Source organism: Falco peregrinus, chromosome 3, assembly GCF_023634155.1.
Source record: "Falco peregrinus isolate bFalPer1 chromosome 3, bFalPer1.pri, whole genome shotgun sequence".
Taxonomy (NCBI): domain Eukaryota; kingdom Metazoa; phylum Chordata; class Aves; order Falconiformes; family Falconidae; genus Falco; species Falco peregrinus.
Genome location: NC_073723.1, coordinates 96,381,890 through 96,394,868, shown reverse-complemented (window position 1 = coordinate 96,394,868; position 12,979 = coordinate 96,381,890). Strand labels below are relative to the sequence as shown.

General features: G+C 37.6%; 1 protein-coding gene across 6 annotated transcripts in view; it reads left to right on the top strand.

The window, feature by feature from the left end:
* MAK (male germ cell associated kinase) overlaps nt 1–12,739 on the top strand; it is a 31,776-nt gene extending 19,037 nt beyond the window's left edge. For 4 of the 6 annotated variants that reach the window (XM_055799715.1, XM_013300556.3, XM_027789066.2 and 1 more), the window contains 6 exons: nt 525–715; nt 1,254–1,384; nt 3,059–3,187; nt 5,075–5,149; nt 7,872–8,000; nt 11,210–12,739. In XM_055799715.1, the coding sequence (XP_055655690.1) occupies nt 525–715; nt 1,254–1,384; nt 3,059–3,187; nt 5,075–5,149; nt 7,872–8,000; nt 11,210–11,364 (810 nt within the window). In that variant the 3' untranslated portion in view covers nt 11,365–12,739. Of the gene's footprint in view, nt 1–524; nt 716–1,253; nt 1,385–3,058; nt 3,188–5,074; nt 5,957–7,871; nt 8,001–11,209 lie in introns of those variants that run through there. The other 2 variants (XM_055799717.1, XM_055799718.1) reach the window with 2 other exon arrangements.
* The last annotated feature ends 240 nt before the right edge of the window (nt 12,740–12,979 follow it).

Genomic DNA, 12,979 nt, shown 5'->3' with positions numbered 1-12,979 from the left:
AAGCAAACCACAGTCCAATGAAAGGACAATTTTAAAATCTAGTGATTTCTTTGGAAGAGAACATTAAGGAAAAGCCTGACTAACTTCTTTTATTTGGTGTATTTACTTTGGGGCCACAGCAACTGACACTCCTAAACCCTGAGTGTGATTGCTGTGAATGTTCTGCACCACTGTGCCCTACTTCTTGACAGTTCATCTATCACTGTTGAGAGCATGAGTTCCGCAAGATACCGGTAGTAGAGGCTGAGCACTGAACTGGGTCTGCAAATAGAACATTGACTTCACTATTTCAAGTAGATTTGAGCGATTTAAGGATGACAGTCCAAAAGAACTACACTCAAAATACCTGCTGGCATTACTGTTACGTTTTGTGCTTCAGATCATTCTGAAACTATGACCAAAATAGGCACAACAGAATGGGAAAAATTCTCTCAAAATTCTTAAGCAGTAGTCAGGAAGTGAACTAGGTACAAAGTATAACATTTTAGAATTTAGTTGATGCTTTGTTTTACTATTTAAAATAGAAACAAGCAGCTAGTGGCCCTCAGAATGGTGCATTAGGTCCTAAAAGCTGCAGAAGACGATGGGGTCAGACTTTGATTAAGGCTGTGGATAGCTTGGATGACTTTGATGACACTGAGTTTGGAATTTCATGTTCAAAGAAGCCTAGCATTGCACTGCTAAAAGAAAAGAAAACCAAGGAATGTCTTTTTAGGTAAGTCCTATAATTACAGAATCACACCTTTTTAGTAAACAGTGTTCAGTAGGTTTATAGACTGATTGAGACGAATCTGCTACAATTTAAGTCACCAAAATTGTGCAAGAACGCCAAGAGCTGTATGAGCAGACTAGCTTTGGGTGTGGGGTTGGTTTTATAGCACCAGTGATATCCAAACTGAATCAAATTTGGTTTCAGGCATTGTATAATTTAGCTGTTTGTCGTGTTAGAATAGAATAGAAGAAACTATGTGTTTTACTAAAATCAGATATAGTAATTTCATTTCCTTTGTGGGTTAAAGTTTGTACTAAGTTCTGCCGCAGTTATCTATGTTTGCTTTTATACCATAGTGTCGGATGTGCTTTTGTCTTCAGACTCTCATGAGATATGAGATCTGGCTGTTACTTTGTGGGAATAAATTCTACCGATGAAAGTAGGATAAGAGAAGAGCACTTTACTTTTCAGGCTAGGGTCAGCTTGTGGTATTCTGAGCTGCAATCATTGATCACATTGTTTGAATATTTTGATTTTTCAGTGTGCCAGAACCAAAAGCTTCATGCTGTATTCAGCCAGGAGGGGAAAACAAGGTTCTGATGAGAAACGATTCTGGAAGATCAAATGCATCAGCAAAACAGTACTATCTAAGACAATCAAGATACCTACCTGGTAAGGATAAAAGTCAATACATACGGAAAATAGAAACTGTCAACAATCTATGTATAGTACAATTAAACTTTAGATTTTATACTGGATAATTTTACTGTTCATAGCCAGGCTAAATTTTCAAGTTTTGGACTAAATGCCTTTCCCAGAATGTATCTCATCACAATTGATGTGGAAGTTCCTGGCTATGTGAACATAGAAGGGAGCCCAACGCTGCTTTTGTACACCATGAAAGTTCACAGGGTCTTTTATGACCAGTAACATACAAAATGCTCAGTAATATGAATCCAACATCTTTTGGATTCCTAGGAATATATCCTGATTGACTCATAAGCAAGTGTATCTGAGGACTAAAGAAACTACCCATATGTGTATCTATATCCATGTATTGCGTAGTTCTCAGCTCTGCAGTGTCAGGAAGTTTGAGGTTTTTTGAACTTAAAGTTCTGCTAAGCACGGTTACCCTTCTTGGTAGAAAGTGTTTAGAAATATGAGCCACTCACATTGGTAGGAATTCACATACTCACTTCCCTTCCCAAGGCAGTAATCCTCCTGAAAAATAAATAGATAGCTTAGTCTAAATCTGGATGATTTTACTAGAATAACATGAAATTATGTAATTGCTAGAAATAAGAATGGGAAGGAGGAGAAGGAAAAGGGAATGTTTCCTGCAGTTAGTATTCTGAATGTTTTCTATAATTATATTATTTCCTTGGGTTCTCACTTAGTATCTTTTCTTTAATACCATGATGGTTTGCACAACTACAATAAGTGTATCATGACTTCTGCTGTAATCCACAGAATTTAAGTGGCTCACAGAGGAATTCCTGATTGTCAGGCAAGTTCTTTTGTTACAATGTATCATGAATTTCCCAGGAGTTCATTAGGCCATTGATGACTTCTGAATATGAAATCATTTCTTGAATATTAAATAGGATGCCCAGAGACTCCAGCAGTTTAAGTCCAAAAGAAAAAAAGGGGGGGCACTTCCCTATCTAAAGGTAACACAAATGGAAAGTTCATCTGTATTTCTTATCTTTTTCTAAGCCTGCTTCTAATGTCTCTCTGGTTTTAGTAGAGTTTTCAATGAGAAAAGCATAGACGTAAAAATTAATTAATTTCAGCACTTAAAGAGCGTAATAGCTCAAAGAATCATATATGTTATTTATCCATCTTACTGTAGTTCCTGTTACCGCTAGATCTGGGAGCTGCTTTCATGCTGTGTAATCCCATTAACTTTTGTAATGCTCATAACATGAAGTAATGAGAACCTCTTTTTCCTACTTTTTCAATTAACCCCTGAGGAAAAAGTTTATTTTCAGTCTGTAGAACCGCAGGTTTTGGTAGGTATTTTTTTTTGTGTTAATTGCTTGAGAGTTGAAATTATCAATAATGAGATTATGGTTTTATAGGAACCAATTACCTGTACTAAAAGGGCTTGTAAAAGTTGACTTGGATGAATTAAGAGAATTCTTATATCAGTGTCTCTGGTATTCATGGTTTGGCTGAAAAAACTACCCTAACCAGTGGACATTGTTCTTTTACATTAGTGATGTTTATGTTATGCCACAAATAATTCAGTGTTGGTTTGCTGTTCTAGAACTGTCCATTTTTCATTGATTGAATTACATTTGAAAATTGCTATTTATAGCATTTTCCATAATTTGTTTTCTAAAGGCGTAAATCCTAAGAGTGTCTCTTTAGCAGCAGTAAATAAGGAAGGATCACATGGAAGCTGGAACAACCAGTTGTTTTCTAAACCACTGGCACGCGCTGGAGGAGTGACTTTCAACAGAAATACTACAGGTAAAAGGGTAATTAAAAGTGGTCATGTTATGTCTCATAAGACCATCTGGTTTAACTTCTGTTGTCAGGCTTAGCTTCTAGGCTAACTTGTTTGTTTTAACGATAGACTCTTAAAGTATCTTTTTCATATGTAAACTAAATATTTTGCTTTCAGAACATACAGTATAGAGCAGCCCCTATTGCAAAATTCTGTCAAGATATATTTTGTCCATAATCCTCTTAGACCACTATGTTACTGTCTTAATTCAAGCAAATAATTTGACCTCCTTACTGCCTGATCAGCGTGCTGTGGAACTGTCAAACAGCAGCCTCAAGTATGAAAACAAGATGGTGGGTGATATGCTAATTTGATAAAAGTGCTGCCTAATATTCTAAACAGGTCTTTTAACAATCTACTAGTCTTGTCCTAAATGCTTTGCAGCATGAAAAGTCCCCTTATTTTCAGCAAGGAACTTGTGGTAAGGTGCCTTTTGGTACTAGGTTTTGTGAAGAGCACTGTTACCAGCATTTTATAGGGTGAACACTAGGACTGGTTAAATGGCTTATCTAAGATTTCACTGAGGAGAGCATCACACTCAAGGTTAAAATCTGTCTTCTGACCACCAAGCCCTGTACTTTAAGTACATGGTCCATCACCCTGTTAAGGGGAGGTTAGCTTCTTAACAACTTTGCAGCCATTGCCTAGCTAGCATGAGTCACTCCCAAATACTGTAATGCTAGTAAACCACCTCACATGCTTCTATAGAAGGAACTTTAGAAGGTTTGTTTCCATGGCACATGCTGCACCCCTTTTTAGTAGCACTTCAGTAGCCATTCTGCAGTGTCAACAAACCAGGTTTTCCCTCTGAAAGTCAGGTGAGCTGTAAGATGTTCATCTGAAGTTATGTGAAAGATTTGAGGAAGGGAAAAAATAACAGGACCTACCAGAATTTTGATGAAATAGAACAGACTTTTTTAAGCAATGATCTTATGTACCTTGTTGTTTTCCAAAATACAGTGAGTGCCTCAGAATTAATTACGTATTCAGAAAATAGTCTTGTAAGGGAATTAGGCACAAAAAGGCGAAGAGCTGTTTCCAAAAGTATGCATCAATAAGCTAACCACCTACATACTGAATTGCACTGAAAATAAAATTAAGATGAATGCTAATGGTAAAAATCCGGCTGTTGTCTTACTGGCCTACCTTGCGTATCTACCAAAAGGTTAAAGAAAAAAAACCCTAAAACTGGTTATTTTCTGTGTTTGAAAATACTTGCCATTATTTCCATCAGTATCTTAATTGCATGTTGTGTTTCATATACTGGGGAGGCAACATTTAAGACAGACACACATGAAACCAGGATGGCTGGAGCACCGATCAAAGAAATACAACACATGTAAATTATATATGTTTTCTTTTTTCATATTGACAGAATTGAAAGTTGACACTGTGCTGTTTACTGTTTAAATAGCTATGTTTAGTTTATTTACATGCTGCTTTTTTTTTGTCATCCACAACATTGCCCTAAGGTGAAATAAGATAAGATCAAATAGTTACAAATGCTTTATTTATGAGGAATTGTAAGGTTATGCTCAGTCAACTTTGCAGATACGCCTGAGTGCTTAAACTTGTGATTTATGTATTTGTGTGACTGCAATGTGATTGCATTGTTGGTAAATCACACTTTATTCCATTATTAGAAAATACTTTGTAAAATAACTTGTTAGAGTAACATTTCCTGCTTGAGAAAACACAGGAAGGAGACATTATAGTTACAAGCATGTCAGATACCTTTCTTGCTTTGTTTTCCCTCATTTCTTTCACATCATCTAGCCAGGTTCTTCATACACTTTTTCTGAAGTTCTGTCTTTCCATCTTTTTCTTCCTCTCATTTTCCTTGTCTACAGATGAGAACTTAATTATGCCTATTGAAAAGCTATCATGCAAAGAAAGGTTGAATGAAAAATTAGAGGATCCAAAAGGTAATTCATAGCAACTGTAGCCTAGTTCTTTGTACATTTCCTATTTATGTTTTACATTTTTGTGTAAAAATTGCACTTATAACACAGATTCCTGATGATCGTGTACTTAATTTGCAGTTGTAATCTGGTTTGTCAAACCTTGCTGTCTTCATTGTGACTTCTTCTGGAATCTTGGCACTTACTGTACTTTAAAAGACAGAGAATATTTTATTACCCTAATTATAATCCACAGCATGTCACTACGCTGCTGCTGGATAATGGTGAAGAAGCAATCCTAAAGCAGCAGCACATATGTCTCTCCTGAAGGACTGCTTGTTCGTAACAGCACTTGGGACTTGCACCATTGACTGCATTCTGATTCCCTGTTGCACTGATTTTACAGCACTGTGATTGTATAGATTTTGGTGGAGTTACCTTAGCGTAAAAGGGTGGAAACAGGTTTCCAGGCAGCCGAGTCTGTGTCTAAACACAGTTTGCTGCGAGCACTGTAAAGCTGCTGGACTTTATCACCTCTCCCTCAGTTTCTGGCCTCTGTGGTGTGTCCTGCCTGTGTGTATGTCTTATTGCAACTGTTCATAGGGTTTTTTGAACTCACTACCCAGCTCAAATGATTCTGTGACTTTATCCTTCATGAAGAATGAGGTATGTGTTGTTTGAGGTAGGGGGTATGGCCTGGGCCACGCTCACACTTGCTGGCATTGTGGCCATGAGTGCTTGCCTGTACACCTGCTGCCGGACCTCCTGGATCCCTGATGGATGAATACTGCTATAGCAAGAACCCCTTCTTTTGTACAGCGGTGGCCAGAGGTAAGGAACTGTGCTTTTCAATAGGATTTTTTTATATTTGTAGTTACTCTGTTATTTTATATTAACTTTTTTTTTCCCCTCGTCCTTCATTGTTCTTATCCAACAGAAAAAAAAATCACCCCTCCAGACCTCTCTGTTTCACCCAGACTGCTCCTCCTGGCTGCCCTCTACCATGCAGAAAGGTTCATAAAGGACATTGGACACTAAGGGGTAAGGAGAACCAAAAAATGGTTGAGCAATTTTTGTCAGATAGGCAGCTTTGCTAAGCTGTAAATAAGAAGCAGACAGAAGTAGTCTTTTTGATGTTATATTAATTGAGGCCTGTCATGTGCTTATTTTCAGACCTCAGAATTTTAAAGAATGCTACCAAGCTGTCAGAGTGAAATAATTAGGAACTGGAGGAATAAGAGTATGTGTGTGTAGGTGCGCAGGCAGGGGGACAAACCACTAAAAAGGTGTTGTTTTGTTTTTCAGGCAAATTCCTGAAAAGGAAGAACAACTTAAAGACTACAAGAAAGTTAAATTTTATTAGAATACTTTATTAAAGTTGTATTTTTCACCAGGACTTCTGTGTCATTCTTTACTGTGCTGGAGAGTGGCATCAACTGGACACAGGGGAGCCACATGGAGACCCAACTATTTGCAAAACTGAAAGAAGTGACAGTTTGGGGAGACTTTACAAAACTGAATTAGTTGAATGCTTTTTGTTAGTGCTTCTCAACAGGGAGGTATGCAATGACCCAACACAACTGTAATTAGCTGAAGATACCTTTTGGGGTTTGTAGATGACCAGTTTTGCAGCTTATAGATCCACTGCTCTGAGCTCTGAAATTACCACAGAGGACTGGGAGCATTTGTGTGAAGAGGAAAATTTTGGGATTACGTGGAGGCCAGAGATTCAGGAAATAGAAAAACTGTCAAATCCTATATTGTGTGCTTTACTGCAACTACCATTGAAACCATGCTGAATATTAATAAGATAAAAATGCTCACAGTTGATAAAGGTCAAATCAAAACTACTGTGTATGGCCTTGTAGTTCACAAATTTAATACTACTGAAGCACACCACTAAAGAAGACCATTTCTCTCTGGACATTGTGCCAGCACAGTCTTAACACTGTCCCAAATGATGACAGATGTAGATAAGAAATTTTCTTGGAGCAGAGAGTCTAAGTGTTGTAACAGATTCCTCTTCCATTGGACAATTTCAGTACTAATTTTGTGTGTAAATGCACAATGTTTCTCAGCTTCCAAATGAGGATGGTTACATCAACCTTCCCAAGGTAGCACTGCTTTAAAGAAAAATCTGGACCAAAAGCAGGTATAATAGAATTATAGCCAGGGTTAAAGAAAGAGGGTCTGACTTTTACAGCAAGCCATTAACGGTGGAACTGGCAAAGTCAACTTCAGGTGGTGCACCACTTCCTGCAAGAGAAGTTTGGTTCCATTATTTTAGATAGATTTAGGCTGAACATGCTGAGCACAAGATTTTAAATACTAGTTCTCAAATACTGAAGTGCTTAAACCAGCTTCCAGTAAAGTAGGTAGCTGTAAGTAAAAGGTAAGACCCTGCCTTTCTCTGAAACTCAGTGTAAACTTTTCTATGTGGTCTAAGTTTAATGAAAGTACTAATGAAATGTTCATCCTGCTCTGTTGTCTTTATTCCAGCTGAAGTGCAGATCAGATGTGCTGGATTTGCAACTTGGCAAGTCTGTCAAGTGCTGTAAAGGGTCCAACTAATATACAAAGCAGAGAATTAATATGTACTCTTTTTCAACTGACAAGCACTGGGCAGTCCTTAAAGAACACTCAGTACTTTTGTGGTACTGCAAATATCTTTTCAAGGGACTATAAAAAGTAGGCAAAGTTACCTGACTGCAGCTGGAAATACTAAAACTCTGTGTAACATCCACAGGAAATCCTGGCTTTGTAAGTGGTGCAGCTTACAACCCATCAGGAGTATATACCCCTTCCTTTCATAAAAAAGAAGTTGGATCAGCAGGACAACGGATACAACTAGCTCCTCTTGGTGCACCTGTATCAGGTAGGAAACATCCTTTTACCATACATAGCTGAGGCAGAATGTTTGTTTCCCATGCATCCTAAAAGATTTAAAGGCCTTAGTAAGGTTTTCCTCAAGTTTTCTAAGTAAAATTCTTGGGCATAAAGTGTTCTTAACCTAAATTAATTCAGTGTAGTTGTTTAGAGGCAGTCCTGATAACTAGAGAAACTATTGCTACTATTTTGTTAGGTCAAAGAGAAGGGTGGAAACCTTTTGTAATTCTAGAAGGTTTGGACCGTTTGCTAAAATCCTGTTCATTAGCGGTGAAGGGCTAAGCAGAATCGTAAAAATATGTACCTCCACATCTCTGGTGTAAGTGGTCATGTAGATTGGACACAAATATAAATTCATTATTCATGAGCTAGTAGGAATTGATACAGTCACCCAACTGGTAAGTATGAAAAATAAATACATTCAAGTTTTTAAAAAGCCTTATGTTTGAGTGGATTTGAAGGAATTTTCTTAACAGTGGCTTTGGTGTAGCTTGGGGCTGTCGTGTGTGGGTCTTTAATCAGTTTGATGTCACTTAATGCAACTGAATGATGCTGATCCATGCTTGCAGTGACCTCAAAAATTTCAAAAAAGGCAAAGACCTTCATTAAGTTACTTAGTAAAGTCACAAATAATGTTATAGATATGGTATAAGCAGTAAACTAAAATTATTTTCTCCCTTATTTGCTGGCCCTATCTAGTTGGCCTGTGGTTTCTGCAGTGGTCATGTAAGGCAGTTTTTCACTATATTCGTCTCGCTGTGTTGGCTGTACACATCTGTGGGTACTGAGGTGACACTACTCTTGTACCCATGAGATATCACAAGGGTGCTTTGTGAAGTGAAACTTTTGATGTTGCTACATTATAGAAGGTAAAAGCCAGAAGAGAAGGCAAGTGGTACCTTAATAGATACGATACGGTCATGATGTAGCTGTAAGTTACGTGACCAAACACATTAAAAGATTGTTCCATTCATCAGTTAAAATCTATGTGAAATCTGTTCTGAATGTAACTTTTACCGTAGATTTTCTAGAGTGAGGATGACATTCTGAGCACCCTCTGTTGGTAAGATTCTGATTCAGAGAAGATGAGTGAAAGCGCTCAGGATGCAGGAGAAACTGGCTTGTGAGTGAAGGTTTAGGTCCAAACCAAACAGCACACTTCTCCAGTTACTTCAGAGGAAATAGCAAGGCCCTAAACTAATTGTGAATTAACTAAAGGGCCTATGGCAGACCAGTCTGATACGGTCCTGCTTAATAATGTTGCCTTTTTGCTGACTTGCTCTTTTGAGTTACCTGTTCCCCTTAAGAACTTGCAAGTGACTTCTGAGGATGAGGGAGGGAGGGAAGGAAGGACATGGTACATGTATAAAATATGCTTAGAAGTAGTTGTATTCTGAGTCTGAGTTGATCAGAAGCCCACCAGGAAAGGCTGGAGCTGCACTTCATTATCTTATCAACTCACTGCTGAAACACAACAGTGAGAGTTTTGATTTGTCACAGTGTGTGGATCAAGAAGTTCACAGAGGGACAAAATCTGCGACTATCTCTAGACTGCTGTGAATAGTGAGAATGAAAAGGAATTATGTATGGTGATCCAAAGGGAAATAAATTCACTGTTAATCTGTAATTAGAAATGGAAAATGTGTAGTAAAAGTCAGAAAGGGTGGCGGATGGAGGTCAATTAAGAGATTCTTCCATGTCCTGGAGAAGAGCAAGAATCCTATTGCTTAAACCCCTCACATTTAGCCTAAACTCTGCAGACTTGCATGGGAAGAGAGATAAGGATGAAGCAAATGGCAGGTTTTATCTCCTATCTGTCAATATTTGAACATTAATATTTTTGGTGATGCTTTGTATTATCCAAACTGAAATAAGTTGTGCTTTCAATTGTTTTTGCTCTCTTCATTTGTTCTATTAAGTTTTTTAATGCCATAATTTAAATAATTTAATGTAGTATAAAAGATAAGTTTTGCTGAGGAAAATGCCAAGATGCAAAAAAAAAAAGTGACCTTCATTGCCAAGAGAGGGAAGGCTGGAATCGTACTTGCTGATGAAAAATATTGAATGCCAGCCTGCGGTACAAAGGAACAATATTAGTTTTTAAAGAGGTGGAGACCTGACCCCCAGTTTCAGTTCCTTAAGATTCCTCTTTTTTAAATGTCTTGATCCTCACCTGTTCCTTAATGGGTTCAACACACTGTTGAAAAACACCACCAAAGATAGGTGGTTTTCCATGAGAAACAGAATGATAAATAGGCACACACAGAGAAAAAAATTATTTTAATGTACCAATAATACCTAATAAAAGAAGACTAAACTAGAAAAGCAGGAATGGAGGGGCAAGATATACTTTAGGAATGGAATACTAAGGAAACAATGTAAGGTATAGCAGGAGTCTGGATAAGAAAGGTCCCAAATGACTGACTTTAAAGGACTGGAAAAATGGCAGAATTGGTGATGAACATGAAGAAAACCATGAGCTGTCAGCCCCCACAGCAGGGCAATTACCTTAATCACATGAAGCTTGAGGAAGTAGTAACTATCTGAAATGCAGAAATGGGAAATCTGAGTAGGAAGGCTGGAAATGCAGTAGTGTACTATTCCCAGTGCTTGAGACCAGGTGGATGTCAATATTAAGGGATAAAAAAACATGCAGACTTGGAACATCTTCCAAAATTAATAGAGAAACGGGAAGTGGAGATAAAGAGGACTCGCCACCAGATATACAAGGAGTTTTCAGTTAAGTAGTAGGGGAATAAAAGACATGAAATCTCAAAAGGAACAAGAGGATCTCCAGAAGCTGTCCTTCAGTCTAGGCTTTTTGGGTCTTAATAAGTTTATCAATGTTATAATTGCATAATGAGATCGAGGAAAGAACACTTCCATTCTGTAGCAGTTTTGCAATAGGAGATACAGAGCTGTAGACATACGCATCTAAATTTCAGTGTCAATGTTTTCTCAAGGGACTGTTGTGAAACAAGTATGCAGTAGATGAAAATTACTCATAAGATACACAAACTGTAGAAAACATTAACCTTATCTGAAAACAAGCATAGGCAGCATATCAGAGACCAAAGCATCCTGCTGTATTAGCATCCTTAAGTACCACAAGTCGTCTTTAAGCTCTTGTCCTTTTATTTGTAAAGGAGTGAAATACCTTTTGAGTCATAATTAATTCAGAGTTCTTGTTCCTTTCAGATTATTCATGGAAAACCAAAGCTGCTCATGCTCAGTTACCAGGTCCTCCTTTCAATTCAGCAACAAAAAACATGAATATTTTAACTCGCCTACCAACAATTCAGTCAATACATGGAAGAACAGACTGGGTGGCCAAATATGGAGGAAACAGATAGAAAATGGCATCCTGTATAGGTATTATGTAAGCTGTGTTCAGTTCTCCTGCACTGGAAACCTGAAATGCCTATTTGTTCCAATTTTTCCTAAGACTATGCAACAGTGAAGAAGAAAAAAAGACCTTGTGCTCTATTACCTGTATAATACTTATAATACCACACGAAATACTGGCTATAAAGTAGGATTTATTGAAGTATTGTATAAAATATATTGCCAAAACTACTGAGAAGTAGATTTCACTTAACACTTTTCTATATATGGATCTCCTAGCCTCATACTCTTAAAACATCTGTTATGGTTGTTCACCTAATGCAACGTCCACTTTTGGCATATGCTTGAAGTACACAAGCAGCTAGAAACAGGGCTAAAGCGGAGCAGCACCAGGCTTTCAGGTATTAGGCTGGTTCTTTACCAGAAAGATGAGACTGAAAGCATGGGTCGGGTTGGGCTTTGTGAGGAACACCGCACTCCTACTAGGATTTCAGAACTCACTTGTACCTAAGAGTTACTTAAGGGTCTCTAATGTGCAACTATTCATAATAGCAATGAGACCTCCTTGTAGTAGGACATAAGCAATCCGCTGATAAATACTGCACAAGGAAGGTCTAAAAATCTGGCCCATATATATGCCTATAGAATGATACAGCAATACTGGAAAACAGCTGAACAAGTACTGAATGCTAGACTTACAGAGTTGTAGGAAGTCTAAAAGTTCGGTTCTGCTGTTATAATGAACTTATGACCATTTCTGCTTGAAGATCTGTGGAGGTTTATATCTGCCCTGTCAAGGGAGTGGCACAGTGACATTTTACGGAGCTTGAATCGCTGCAGACTGTCAGTGATTTTTAAGGGGGAATTAGCCAAAAAGGCATAAATTTTCATTAAACTCCTGTTTCTACATGTCCTTATTGGATGATCAAACTAAACTACAGAAGCTGCATAAGCTCTGTGAGGGAGGATATTGGGCTGTTCTTCAAAGACGTTGCTTTATGGTTTAGACCTTAAAGGCCAACTTAGGTATCTGAAAACACACACAAACTTTAATAATGCAATACCTCACTGTTTATATGCTCGTTCAGTACTCTCCCTGGCTTCTATGCTAAGTCTTATAGTAATAGCCTGCAAAGGACTTTGCAATGTACAATAAATTGCTTTTAGGATGTTGAGCTAGGCTACTTCTGGTAACAACTGCATTTAGAATAGATGCTTTAGAGTTAGCAGTTACATTAAACCTGCCATTTTAAAGTACAAAATTACCATGTTCTTTGAAGATGTAAAGCTGTTAATGATTACTTTAAGCATTGTAAAAAAGAAATGTATTTGTATGGCTTTTATAACTGCATATAAAAATATAAATTCCTGTTGTTGACCTAATGTGCCTAATATATGGGTTATGTTAGCTTACTGGAAATCAATTTAATCTAGAACAGTTGTACTAAAAAGTAAAATATATTGTTATAAAAATTTCTCCTAAAGAAAATACTACTTTAATACTGGAAGAGCTATATAGGGATAGGGATTTGTGGTTACTAATGCACTAGTGAGTTTAATTCAATTGCCATTGGTCTAGGCTTAAGTATTTGTCATTTGCTTAGTACTAACAGATGCCCCTGT